This window comes from Hypanus sabinus, chromosome 6 (genome assembly GCF_030144855.1).
Source record: "Hypanus sabinus isolate sHypSab1 chromosome 6, sHypSab1.hap1, whole genome shotgun sequence".
NCBI lineage: Eukaryota > Metazoa > Chordata > Chondrichthyes > Myliobatiformes > Dasyatidae > Hypanus > Hypanus sabinus.
This window is the reverse complement of record NC_082711.1, coordinates 76818329-76833268: the sequence shown is the minus strand read 5'-3', so window position 1 is coordinate 76833268 and position 14940 is coordinate 76818329. Positions and strand designations below refer to the sequence as shown.

Below are 14940 nucleotides of genomic sequence, written 5' to 3'. Positions count from 1 at the left end.
GAGGCAGCTTGGGAGTTGCTTCTTGTATGTGGGTAGAGCAATGGCCAATGGAATTTAACCATGGGTTGCCTGAAGGTACTGCATAGGGAATGGAAATGGGCAAGGCGTGGATTCATGGATTATGGTGAAATAGTCATTAAGTATTGAGAGAAAAACAGAGGACTTTTCATCACCTGAAACATTAACTCTATTTTTTTGCCATGGTTGCTTCCTGACCTGTTGAACATATCAACCATTTTCTACTTTTATTTCAGGTTTCCAGTTTAGTCTTTTTTTTGCTTTTAATTCTGTAAGTTGCTTAGGAGAAAAGGTGAGAGGAGAACTGAAATTTGGATGCAGAAAAGAGACAATAGGAAACCAGCTGCCTTAATCTGCTCTCTCCATTCCCCACCTGATGACAAAAAACTTAGAGTGTGTACTGCAGCCGGCTAATTGCTGACACATTTATCCCCGTTGAAGTTGCAAGTCAGATCAGGGACAATTGCCCATGATCAGAATTAGATCCGTCAGCCCTGAGGCTGACTAGTTAATCAGTGCTCAATATGTGTAGCTGGTTCAGTCTAACAGTCAAGAAAGTCAACAGAATGTTAAAAAATATTGTAGTGATCTTTAGAATGCACAATGTGGAGAGCTGAATTTAAACCCCATGGCAGTTCCTGTCAGACCACACACTGAGCGCTATATTAAACATCAAAAAAATGGCATTCAATTTGTAAGGATAGCCAAAAGTAAACCACAAGACAGATGTTCACAGTTTAAAGTAAATTCATTATCAAAGTACATATATGTTACCATATACTACCCTGAGATTCATGTTCTTTATATCTATCTATCCCTCTATCCATCCACCCTCCCTCCATCCCAGCCCTTCTAGCCGCACCACCAGCAACCCACCAACTTAAACATAGTCTAATCCCAGGTCAAGTTACAATAAGAAATTAACCTAATAACTGGTATATCTTTGGACTGTGGAAGGGAACTGGAGCACCCTACCTTGCACACATTTACAGAAGAAAAAGAAATACAATAGAAGTTACGAAAAGCTATACATAAATAAAGGCCGAAAACCAACCATTGTGCTAAAGAAGGCAAACTGTGGAAACAAAATATAAAATTGAGCTCTAAAGATTTCTTGAAAGTGAGTGTGTATCCACACCATTTCAGGAGACTTATTGGTTGTAGGGTAATAACTGTTCCTGAATCTAGTGGTTTGGGGCTTAAAGCTTCTGTACCCTCTGCCTGATGGTAACAGCTAGATTAGGGCATGGCCTGGGTGGTGGGTGACTTTGAAGATGGATGCTGCTTTCTTGTGCCGGTACTCCATGTAAATGTAATCAGTGGCGGGGAGGGCTTTGCCTGTGATAGACTGAATTGTGTCCACCACTTCCAGTCCCCTTTTCTGTTCCTGGGCACTATTTCCATACCAGGTGTGATGCAGCCAGTCAGGATACTCACTGCTGTACATCTAAGGAAGATGGGAACACAAGATTAAGAATTAATGCACAGGATCCAAAACAGGCTGTTCAGCTCTTCAAGTTCTCTTAACATTGGGATCGTCTGCTTTGAACCACATGATGGAGAAAGACAAACATTGTTGAGCTAACAGAGAGGTTGGAGAAGAAAGCTGTAATGATGTACAAATGAGATCATAAATGGCCTGACCTCAGATATCCTGCATCATTTACACTCGCTCTTTTGCTACCTGTATTCGTTCAACTGTGCAGACAGCCTTTTCTGAAACAGTTCCAGAATCTGTTGGTCATTATAGATCCTATGGATTAATAAATAAATCTACTTGTGTGGCTGTGTGTTATGTGATGTTGGCAAGTTTGAAAGGCACTATTTCATTTAATATTGCATTATGTCTACAATGTACATAGATTTTCCTTTGTTTTGTCATATTCTGGGATTAGTAAATGTCAAGATTTACAGCAGACCATGTTGTTAATGAATGCTAGAATAATTAATGTTCTTGCTCTTACAACTCCTTTAATTTCTAAATCCTGATTCCTGTATAAAGCTGGTTCTCCTTTTCCCTCTTTTAGCTTCACAAGATACTCTGTACTGAAGTCAGAAGTTAAGTATATTTGGACTTATTTGAAAGGTTTTATTATTTGTTTTCTGTGTGCAGGAGTGTGGAATCAGGTCACATTATGGAGGAAGGTTATGAGCTTGATCTGACTTATATTACGGAGCGCATCATTGCAGTTTCTTTTCCTGCTGGCTGTTCAGAAGACACCTACTTTCATAATCTGCAGGACGTAACACGGATGCTGAAATCCAAACATGGAGATAATTATTTGGTAAGAGTTGCAAACAACTAACTGAGTGAAATTTAAATCAGAAATTTTCATTAAGTTAACTGAGCCATTGTGTGTAACCCAGAAGAGACAAATAATATCAGAAATCTTGTGTGTATTCTCATCTAGGTGTTTCTGCTAATCTTCACAAACATGGTTCCAATGGAACACAGGAACTTCAGCGAAAATCGGAGTGTCTGCAAATGTTTCACCCATATTGATATGAATGTTTCCATTTTAATGTTTTCGGATAATGGAGAATTCTGTTATTTGACTTTCTTTTGGATATTACCAGACAAAAAAAAGCATGGAATGGTTATTCAAGGGAAGTCAAACTCTTGGTGCATTTTTGCTAAAGGTATTTGGGATCAAGGATAGTTAGATGTTCTGGAAAATTTGTAGCTAATGAGGAACTCTCAGGAGCGGCCCTGTGATAGGTTGCATACGTTGAGATAAATAAAAGAGTGCTAATCTCCAAATATAGGATTACTGAGTGAATTCTTCCTTCAGGATTATGAAAGATATGTACAGCATTTTAATTGTAGTCATCAAGCAAGTTCAGACAGATTCAGATACATGTACTAAAGATAGTAGGTGCACCACCTGCAAAGAATGTTTTCACAGCAAGTCATAGCATCACAACATTGTGAAATATATTATCCATTGAAAGGAGTATCCCACAAAAAAGTGTAAATCACGAAAGAGGGAAATAGAAGAGGCAGCAACATGTTTCAGAATTTTCAAGTGCTGGTACATTCCCTGTGTTACTGCTCATATCTTGTCACTCACTTCCTCCTTTTTGTTCTTTGTATCTTCTTGTGAATTCTAGGACTTTCTGTAAAGCTTCTTCATTCACTCTTCCTTTACTGACTCTGTCACCGCGTGGGAAGTCGAGAATGGTGGTAGGGACAAAGGAAGAATTACCAGTGGTTGAAGGCTGCACTTGGATGATAGTTCGGGAAGAATGTGTCCCTTTGAAGCCCTTCTTTAATTGTCTGTTCTTCTGTCTCCAAACGTTTACTCCCATTCAGAATTCTTCAATTTTACTTAACACATTAATTTCCTTTCCTATTGTACCATCACTACAAGCACTCATTTCCTCTTTGAATACCTGCTCAACCTCTGTATCTCTCTCCCACTTCTTGCACTTCCCCTGCCTCTCCTTTTAGTAATCTCCCTCGAATTATTCTGTCCCTTCTTTCTCCCTCTTTGATCATTCTCACTTCTACTGTCCACTCTATGGCTGTATTTTTCCTTCACAAATTCTGCTGGTTGCTTGAGTTGGTCAGAGAGCCTTTCATCTCTAGGAATAGGATCTATTACTGAATGCCTTTGGGATATCATGTTGAAATTGGGTTCCTTTAGCTGATTAAGTTTCTACATAATGAAATCTCCTATTTGATGAGAACTTGGTGGATGTAACCAGTCTGTTGGTGAAGTGCACAAGTGAGCATTCATATTGTAGATGCTGATGAATTCTGCCCTGCTGAGTCTCTCCCAGTCTGGAAAGAAGTTGTGGAACATAATGAGGAACAAAAGAAATAGGAATGGCTCTTTCAGCTACTCATGATTGTCTCACCATTGGTGGAGTCATAAAGTTGAACAGCACAAAACAGGCCCTTTGGGCCAACTCATCCATACCAACCAAGTTCCTGACTTGAACCCATCCCATTTATACTTATGTCAACTTTTCCGATCCCTGTCCCACTGTAAGTGTCTGAGATAGTTACAGATCTTTTATCTCAGTACCTTTTTGCCAATGCTGTCACCATACCCGTTGGATTCTTTTCATATTAGAAACTCCGCTGATCTCTCCTGTGATTGAGATGAATGGGTGAAGCTCAACTTCCCTTTAGGGTAGAGAATTACAAAGAGTCACTTACCACTGAGAGACTAAATTTCTCCTTTTCTCAGTACTTAATGATCTGTGCTTTATTCCAAAAGCTCTTTTGTAGGCTTTGCAGCCAGAAGAAACATCTTTCCTGAAGCCACCCGGTAGGGTTGTGTAAGATTTTCACACGATTCTGTGCAATCTCTTTTCATTCTTTTAAACTCTGGAAATTATTCAAGCTCTCCTCACAATGCAAAGTTGCAACAATTTGGAGTTTCTCCGTTGAATATTTGCTGCATTGCCTCAATGGTAGATATATTATATTTTGTTCTCCTTATCTAAAAAGAGAGTTAGCGTAACACTTTACTGTACCAGCAAAACTGGGTTCAGTTTCCACCACTGCCTGAAAGGAATTTGTAAGTTCTTCCAGTGACCGTGAGGGTTTCCACCCAGGTGCTCTGGTTTCTCCCACTGTCTAAAGACGTACCGGTTGGTAGGTTAATTGGGCATTGTAAATTGTCCTGTGATTAGGCTAGGGTTAAATTGGAGATTGTTGGGTTGGATTTCTTGAGGGGCTGGAAGGGCCAATTGCACACTGTATTTCAATAAATAAAATAAAAATGTATTAAATAAAAACTCGATAGTTCTTACCAAAGCCCTCCATAATTGGAGTAAGTTATGGGCCGATAGGAGTAAGAATGCTGTAGCCAGCATGGACAAGTTGGTCCTATTTCTAGGCTGCATTATTTTATGACATCGTTATTTTCTCTTCTCTAAATCTGATCCTCTTCGATGTTTTAGTATTTTCTTAGTGTCCTGTTTGTACTTCCTTAAGATTAGCATTTTTTCTTCTATTAATACAAGCAAACTAGTCTCTAGTTTCTGGTTTCCTCTGACTTCTTCCTGTAAAGAGGTTAGAGTTTGTGCTTATCTTTCACATTAACAGATAGGCATTTTGCAGTGGAAGTTACCAGACTGACTGACATTCTTCCTCTCCCTTGTCCCGAGGTATCTCGGTCAAATGTAATACTTCATATCTTGACCTAATGAAGAAAAATAAACTCAGCATATATTAGAAACTGAATAAAAGCTGTCCATTTTAAGGATTAGTAATGCACCAGATTGTTGAGATATTTGATGAGTCTTGCCAAATCATTTAACGATAAATATTTTAGGAATTACCTTGATATACAGTCACCTAATTGACGTCATTCAGTCTTGATTACTCCGAAGGTTATGCTTTCATTAAGTTGAATTGCTGCAGTCTTGTATGTGTGTGGTACACTCCCTGAAACTTAGAGTTTGTTACAATCCTGAATTAAATGTTTACAATCATAGTAAATGTTTAAGATCAGCCATCAGGTAGGTTTGGATTATACAAATACAGAAATAAAATTCAGTTCAACACAATGCACTATTTCACTGAATATTAACACCTTGGACAATGTTGAAACAGAGGATTGGAAATAGGTTTATTATGTTATGAAATTTGTTGTTTCAGAGGTATGAGGTATTAGTATAATGTACTTCTAGCTAGTATTAGCAAGATCTCTATCACTCCATAGCTTAAAAATGTTTTACAGTGATCACATTTATAGGCATTTATATATTGAGCTGATTTCCATTTCATAACATATCAATACAAAAAATGCAGCAAGGCTACAGCTTCAGTTCATATTGTTTTGCAATTTAATGAGGACTGAAAGCACATAATTAACACACTTAACCCAGAGTTCTCTCCAGCAAAATGTGCACTGTTTATTTTTTTCTATAATTGGTATCCTGTTTGGAGAGAGACATTTCAAAAAGGGCACTAATTGAACACAGATGTTAAAAATAAGTCTTGCACTCTAGCTGAAATTCAAATCAAAGTATACAGTGTTTGGATGTACGCATTTAGCTGCTTTGTCCAGACTTAAAGATTTGAGGAATTTCACAGCTATGAATTATTGAAGGCCTTGAAAATTAATTATGGCTCCAGTATGTAATGAAAATACCAGCTTCAGGCAGCCACAGCAGCCCTTTGTAGCAATGACAAGCTGCCTTCTCTTGTGGCTTCCCTGCCCTGTAGGTACCCACTGGAGCAGTGCAACTGTTGTTGCAGCTAGTTGACCTTTGTCGGCTTCAAGTGGCTAGTAAGGCCTTTAGCACCAAATCACCGTAATAGGCACACACAGATACTTCAAATGCTTCTTATTAGTCATATAGTTTTTATCGACTTTAGAAGAAAGTCTATCTTTCTGTTGGTGATGGTGAAGTAAATATTCACTGGATTGATTCCAGGTACGAATGAAGATGGCATGAATGAAGGTTCAGCAGACCCGACTTACATTTCCAGACTATTAGATGAATGAGTGTTTATTTTATGAAGAGATCTGACACTGTAGATGTTGAGTGGATATTCGAATGATAGGGGGAATCTATAAGAAGAAGGCAAAGTCTCTGAATCAGTGGTTACCCAACTAAGAATGAGATGAAGAAATTTAGCAGTTGTGGTGTTCTCAAAACAGAGAGAATAGTTGATGCTAGCCCATTTAAGAATTTCCAAGGCTGATATAGATTTTTAATATTTTAAGGGTATTACTGTAAGGCCATTAGACATAGGAACACAATTATAGCAACCACCACATTGGGACTGCTCCGCCATTCCATCATGGCTGATTTATGATCCCTCTCAACCCTATTTTCCTGCCTTCTCCACGTAACCTAACCAACCAAGAACCTATCAATGTTCTTGGGTGTGTGCTTAGGCCACTGCTCTACTGTCTCTATACCCATTACCGTGCGGCTCGGCACAGCTCAAATACCATCTATAAATTTGCTGATGATTCAGCCGTTGTTGATAGAATCTCAGATGGAAAGGAGAGGACGTACAGGAGTGAGATATATCAGCTAGTGAAGTGGTGTTACAGGAATGACCTTGCACTCCGTGTCAGTAAGACAAAAGAGCTGATTGTGGACTTTAGGAAGGGTAAGACGAGGGAACATGAACAAATCCTCATAGAGGGATCAGAAATGGAGAGAGTGAGCAATTTCGAGGTCCGGGGTGTCAAGATCGCTGAGAATCATACCAGGTCCTAACATGTCTATGCAGATATAAAGAAGGCAAGACAGCAGCTATATTTCATAAGGAGTTTGAGGAGATTTGGTTTGTCACCTAAAGCACTCAAAATCTTCTGCAGATGTACCATGGAGGCTGTATCATTGTCTGATATGGGAAGAGCTACTGCACAGGACTGAAAGAAACTACAGAAAGTTGTAAAATTAGTCAGCTCCATCTTGGGTACTAGCCTCTGTAGTCCCCAAGACATCTTCAAGGTGTGGTGTCTCAGAAAGGCAGTATCCATTATTAAGGACCCCCATCACTCAGGACATGCCCTCTTCTCATTGTTACCATCAGGAAGGAGGTACAGAAGCCTGAAGGCACACACTCAGTGATTCAAGAACAGCTTCTTCCCCTCTGCCATACGAGGCATGAACCCATGAACACTATCTCACTTTTTTAATATGTATTATTTCTGTTTTTGCACTGTTTTTAATATATTCTATATATATACACATGCACACAGAGTATATACTTACTGTAATTGATATACTTTTTCTTTCTATTTTATCATGTATTGCATTGAATTGCTGCTGCTAAGTTAACAAATCTCACAACACATGCTGGTGATAATAAACCTGATTCAGATTCTGATTCTAAATGGAGGTTATTTATTCTGAGGCTGTGCCTTCTGGTCATAGACTCCCCAACCATAGGAAGCATCCTCTCCACAAGTACTCTGTCTAGGCCTTTCAACATTTGATAAGTTTCAATGAGATTCCTCCCTCATTCTTCTAAACCCCAGTGAGTAAAGATCCAGCGCCATCAAATGCTCTTCACAGATTAACCCTTTCATTCCCAAAATCATTCTCATGAGCCTCCTCTGGACCTTCTCCACTGCCAGTACATCTTTTCATAATGAAAGGGCCCAAAACTGTTCACAATACTCCAAGTGCTGTTTGACCAATGTCTTATAAAGCCTCAGTATTACATCCTTGCTCTTGTATTCTAGTCCTCTCAAAATGAATCCTAACATTGCATTTGCCCTCCTTACTACCAACTCAGTCTGCAAGTTAACCTTTAGAGAATCCCGCACAAGGATTCTCAAGTCTCTTTGCACCTCCGATTTTTAAATTCTTTCCCTGTTCAGAAAATAGTCTATGCCTTTATTCCTTCTACCAAATTGCATGACTATACAGTTCTCTACACTATAATCCATCTGCTACTTCTTTGTCCAACCTCCCAATCTGTCCAAGTCCTCTTCTGCAGACTCTCTGTTCCTCAACGCTATCTGCCTCTCTGCCTATCTTTGTATCATCTGCAAACTTGGCCACAAAGCTATCAGTTCCATCATCCATATCATTGACATACAACATAAAAAGAAGTGGTACCAACACTGAACCCTGTGGAACACCACTAGTCACTGGCAGCCAACAGAAAAGGCCTCCTTTATTACCACACTCTGTCTCCTGACAATCAGCCAATCTTTAACCAAGCTAGTATTTTTCCTGTAATACCATTGGCATTTAACTTGTTAAGCAGCCTCAAATGCGACACCTTGGAAGCAACATTGACTGACTTTCCTTTGTCAATCATGCTTATCATTTCCTCAAAAAATTCCAACTGTCTTGTCAGACAAGGTTTTTCTTTAAAGAAGCCATGCTGACTTTGGTCTACTTTATCATGTGCCTCCAAATACCCCAAAATCTCATCCTTGATAATCCAACATCTTCACAACCACTGCCATCAGGCAAACTGGCCTATAATTTCCTTTCTTCTGTCTCCCTTTTTAAAAGAGTGGTGACATTTGCAATTTTTCAGTTTTCCAGAATCATTCTAGAATCTAGTGATTCTTGAAAAATCAGTACTAATGTCTCCACAACCTGTTCACTACATCTTCAGTACCTTTGTGTGTAGTCCATCTAGTCCAGGCGACTTAACTACCTTCAGACTTTTCAGGTTCCCAAGTACCTTCTCCATATTAATAGCAACTACACTCACTTCTGCCCCACTGATACTCTTGAATTTCTGGCATACAGCTGGTGTCTTCCACAGTGAAGGCTGATGCAAAATAATTAATTTTGTCTGCTATTTTTTTTGTCTTCTATTACTACCTTTCCAGTGTCATTTTCTAGCAGTCCAATATAAGTAATGTCCCCTTCCAATCAACTTTGGCCAGCTCCTCACTCGTGCCTCTGTAATTTCCCTTGCTCCATGGTAATACTGATGCATCTGACTTTAGCTTCTCCCCCTCAAGTTGCAGGGTGAATTCTATCATATTATGATCACTGTCTCCTAAGGGTCCCTTTGTCTTAAGCTCCTAATCAAATCTGGTTTATTCTGCAACACTCAACCCAGAATTCAGGCTTATGAGAACCAGGCGAGAAGATGATTCAGGAAATGTCAGATGAGCCATATTCTTACTGAATGGTAAAAAGGTTCAAACAATATGGTGCACTCCCCTTGTTTCTTGTTTAAATGGGCAGGCAGCATCTGTGGGGAGAGAAGCTGTTCAAAGGATGGTGATGGAGAAATGGTCAAGAAAAATTAAACGGGATGATAATGAAGATTGTGGACAAAAGATAGGAGTGGTCGAAGAAAAACTTAAATGGAAGATACAGAATTATTGTCTGTAAGAATGAATAATCTGTCTTCATTTCCTCATTTTAGAACATAAGAGTGTGCTAAGAGTTTAGAAACTGCAAGAATGTTTGGATGATGATTGTGGAGCCTCTAGGCAAACAACTTGAAGTTGGGTGAGAAAAGGAATGCTTCTGAGATGGGAGATATTTGTTTTTCTTGTGGTAAACTGTCAGTTGAGAATCCTGCTGAGAGCATAGTCTGAATAGTGAATTATCCCACTCTTGAAAGCTGGGATAGGGTCACAATGAATTTTGAACTGTTTTGTCCCCATCTGATATTGCAGAATGAAATGATATGTGGAAAGTAAAAGTTTGTAAGTATTCGAGTGTTCTAAAGCAGTCAGATAATCTGGCAGTGTGTGCCAGTTGAATGTTTTTGGTAAAAGCAATACTAAAGATTAAACCAGCAGTTACGACATTGTAAATGAGAGTTATTAGCACAATCCTGATATTTAAAAAGTTTTAGCATAAGGTGAGGAAAGTAAAGCAGGGATTGATGCAATTAATTTTTCTACCAAATCATCACATTGTTCTGTACTCTCCACAGTGGACAGGATGGCTCACAAACATTATCACTCTCCTTTATTCAATAAATACATTTTCTTTCCACAGGTGTTTAATCTTTCTGAAAGGAGGTATGATCTCTCCAAATTGAACTCCAAGGTATGTTTTTTTTTAAGTTAACAGTCTGTTTTTCACATTTCCATTCCCACACCGGCTCTGCTTCCTCCACTACCAGGGTGAGGCTAAATGCAAGGCAAAAGAACAGACCCTCACATTTGTGAAGGCATGAATATTGAATATTGATTTCTCCAGTTGCAGGTAAACTGCTCACACCACTCCCCCCCAAACCCCTTTCTCTCTTCTCTTAATCTGTCCACTTCTTCCTACATTCACCCCAACCCCTATCACCTTGTTTGTCCCCTCTCTCTTTCTGCCCATTACCCACACACTCCTCCCTCCTCCCTCAATTATCTCCATGTCCCATCTTTCTCTTCTCTCAGGTTTAATCATCTACAACTCTTTTGTCGCCTCCACCTGTAAACTTCCTGCCTTTCTTGCTATTTCCACTCTTCACTCTTCCATCTGCTTATCACCCTTCTTCACATGGATCTACCTGCCAGCTCCAGCTGCAGTCCTACCCTCAACTTTCTTGTACAGGTTTCTCCCGCCATCCGAAGGTAGAGCATTCCTATGAAACCGTTTGTAAGTCGAAATGTCGTAAAGCGAAGAAGCAATTACCATTAATTTATATGGGAAAAAATTTTAAGCGTTCCCAGACCCAAGAAAATAACCTACCAAATCAAAGCAAATAACGCATAAAACCTAAAATAACACCAACATATAGTAAAAGCAGAAATGATATTATAAATATACTGCCTATATAAAGTAGAAAAATTGTACGTATGGTGTAGTTTCATTTATCAAAATCGGGAAGACGAGCCAAAATGGATTTGGGGCAAAATAATTGGCACCTACACGCCTACGCACGTACATGCATGCGCACACAACTGCCCACAGAAGGCTTCACGGTCATTGTAGTCTTTCTTGAGGTAAACACACGTATAAAGTGGGCATCTTTTTTTCGTAAAAGCAAAGATCCTCTTTGGTTAGTGAAAACAGGTACTAATATAGGTCTTTCGTAAAGCAAACGTTCGAAAAACAGGGGGCACCTGTACTGGCTACCTTCCCTCTGCCTTTCAGTCCAGATGACTAGTTTTGACCCATAAACATTGACTACCCATTTCCCTTCATGATGCTGCCTGATCTACTGAGTTCCTCCAGCATTTTATTTTCTTCTTGCTCCAGCTTCTAGCGTCTTCAAACTCTTGTGTCTCACTTATACTTCATTTGCACAGTTATGTTGTTTCCTCCTCAGTACCAACTTGAAAATCAGACTACAAGGGACCACTGCATTACAGTTGTTTCGGTAATGGAACTATGCAAATGACAGCCCAATAATATGAGATGTGGAATGGCATTTGCTTTCAGAGAATTTAAGTGGGGAAAGCAAAATAAGTAAAGACAAGTTTCTTGCATTTCTTAACATATGCATCAATAATGTAGCTTCATGCTGTGTAAAATCTGTATACAAACTGCTTGTTTGGAGTGCAACATCCCCCATCCCCTCTATCTTCAATCTAAGGGTTGTTGGATTACTTCTTGGGATCATATTGTTACTTGAAGCATGTCAGACCAAAAATCCTAGTGGACAGTGCCTTTAAATCAACAAGCACATTCCAAAACAAGATCAATGCGTTAGAAGCTTTCTCTTCTGTCACAAAGAACATGTCTCAGTTTTCTTTCCTTTATTGCTCCCTGCTCAAATATGTGCTGCTTTTGTATCCTTGATGCATTATAATAAGACTTCAGAGGATATTTGGAAACAGCAGATTTTTTACAGGGCATCATTAATCTTCTAAATTACTCATTAATTGGCCCTGGATGGAATAATAGGGAGTTTCTGTTTTATTGATATTCACATGATGGGCGAACTGTTAGGTGTGTATGGTATCAATTCAACATTTTTCATGAAGCTGTGAACTGTACTGTTCTGAGAAAAGTGGACATTCTGTATGCAGTTCTCTAGTTGACATCCTCTGAATAATCAGACCCCACGGTCGTTAGTATTTTGGTTGTCATTGACAGAGATTATTAAATAGGTCATGGATTAGGCTATTTACTGTTTTCACTCTCACTGGTGAAAGACAGTATAGATGATAGAACATGAAGAATACACACACACTGTCATCATAATACAAGAAGCATAGGAGCCACAAAAGGCTTTAAATTCCAGTACATTTTGACTTACCACAACTTCCCAATCCTGTTTCCTCACATGTCACTTGGTTCTATTCTTTCTGCACTAACACATCTTGTTATCATTCATTCTATTTGCCTTAATGATCTTTCATGGTAACACATTCCAGATGTGGTTGACTTTGATGTGAAATAACCATGATTGAATTCCTTACTTATGGCAAACTTCCTTTTGTAAATAATGCCCCAATTTTTTTAAGTCTTCATCCCTGTAAACACTTTTTCTGCGTTAATTTTTTTATCAGTTTGTCTGTTCTTTATGACTTATAGCAGACTCTTCTTTTTTCTCTCTCCCTTCCTGTGAGTTACAGCCCAACTTCATCAACCTTTCATCATGAATTTAATAGTCCCGTGGTTCAATTGACTTTTACCCTTTTCCTTTTAGGAATTTCAGAAATTTCCGTTATTGTTCATTGGGTGATCAAGTTGGTTAAAACCATATGTTTTAGGAATTTCCATTACTTTCATTGGGAATTCATGATCTTTTTTTTTCATTTTAGATGACTTAATGCAACTTTGAACAAGCAGGGCCATGAGTTCTGATAACCTTTACTACTACCCAGAATAGCTTTCTAATTAAAAAGGACCTGTGATTTAGAAGAATAGAAGAAAACTAATTTTATTATATGATTATTATAATATATTAAAATTCATTAACTTAAATAATGTGATCCAAAATCACACTAAAAAGTTGTCTGGCAAAAGTGCTGTTCTATATATTGTCCAGAATAGCATGTGTTAAAATTCAAAATGCGTAACATGTCATTCTAGTTTTTATGTAATAGCCAATCACTTAATAGTGACATAGATTTTAATAATTTTGACATAAAATTCTTACCTGAAAGTTGTAAACACGTTTAAAATAGTTAAGAACTCTATTAGACTGATGCCTGGAATGAGTGCGTTAATGACTGAACATGCTCAACTTGAATCCATTTGAGTTTGGAAGGAATAAAGGGTCTTGACTTAAACATGTAACATCTCAGAAGGTCTATATACTATGGATGTGGAGCAAGTTGTGCAGAAAATCGAGATCTATAACCCATTGTTTAAGAATACCATGTCAGCTACTTAAGATGCACGGTGTGATGTATTTTTCGGAGGATTGTGGATCTTTGGAGTTCACTTTCTCAAAGGGCATTGGAAGAAGAGTATTTGGATGTTTTTAAAGGCAAAGCAGCGATATCTTGATCATAAGGGGGTGATCGGTTTCCAGAGGTGGATTGAAATGTGGAGTTAGGCTGCAGTGGGATCAGCCATGATTTCAATGAATAGCAGAGCAGGCATGAGAGACCAATTTGGTTGTCTATATACTGAATCATCTTGGTGTTTAAATAAATTCTTGCTTTAAAACAAGCAAGCAGTCATGATGGAACCATACTTGAACTCTGCTGTTGGCATTAAAATATCTGAACTGGACTGCTCGTTTCAGGTGATGGATGTAGGATGGCCTGATCTACATGCACCACCCCTGGATAAGATGTGCACCATGTGCAAAGCAATGGAGACGTGGCTAAACAATGACCCACTTCATGTCGTGGTTATTCATTGCAGGGTAAGCTTTATCCATGCTGTTAGTATGTTCTTGGTTTTGCCTAATTAATATGTAATTAACTTAAATTTAGAATAAATGATTTGCTGAATTTGGTCATTGTATATCTAATGGGCTTCCATTGCTTTCTAAATAGAAACATATAATATTGTAGAAAAATATTATTTTCTTTCTTGTTAAATTGATGATTCTTTTGAAATGATAAACATGAATGTCTTGAGAAAATAGAAGAAATCTCTCCATACTACAGTTGTGCTTGTCAGCTAAGAAACATTTGGTTGGATGGTAGATTCCCTTTTGGATTTTTATTATTGTGATTTTACGTTGCTGGAACCAAGGTCAAATGCAACACTCTTGAATGCAAATAAGGTTTTCTTTATGCTTTGTAGTTAATGCAATACAATTAAAAACCTCAGTAAACACTTCCTTTCTTATGATCACTTTAATTACGATAGTAATTTAGTGGCAAATTTTGAGTAGGATTATAATCAGCGCATAGAGCTACAAAAACTGACCTGTGATTTTAATAAAATCTTATTTCCTGTTAGAATTTTGCTGTTGCCGGAAAGTAAGTTTTAGTTCAGCAGTCTTTGATGCCCTTGAATCCCATTTCAAAGGCAAGATTTCCTTTACTTAAGGATTCACATGGCCCCCATCCCAATTTAAAATGATGGAGTTGCACTTATTCAGTTCAAAGAAGTACTTTTCATTGTTTTTCAAGCTCCTTCTCCAGAAGAATTTCAAATTTGATT

The 14940-nt window shown here is 38.4% G+C and overlaps 1 protein-coding gene across 8 annotated transcripts in view; it reads left to right on the top strand.

The window, feature by feature from the left end:
• The window catches only part of LOC132395595 (tensin-3-like), a 320946-nt gene that overhangs the window by 155026 nt on the left and 150980 nt on the right, over positions 1-14940 (top strand). For all 8 annotated transcript variants that reach the window (XM_059972423.1, XM_059972424.1, XM_059972427.1 and 5 more), the window contains 3 exons: positions 2132-2303; positions 10429-10479; positions 14069-14191. In XM_059972423.1, coding sequence (XP_059828406.1) covers positions 2132-2303; positions 10429-10479; positions 14069-14191 — 346 coding nt within the window. The remainder of the gene's footprint in view (positions 1-2131; positions 2304-10428; positions 10480-14068; positions 14192-14940) is intronic.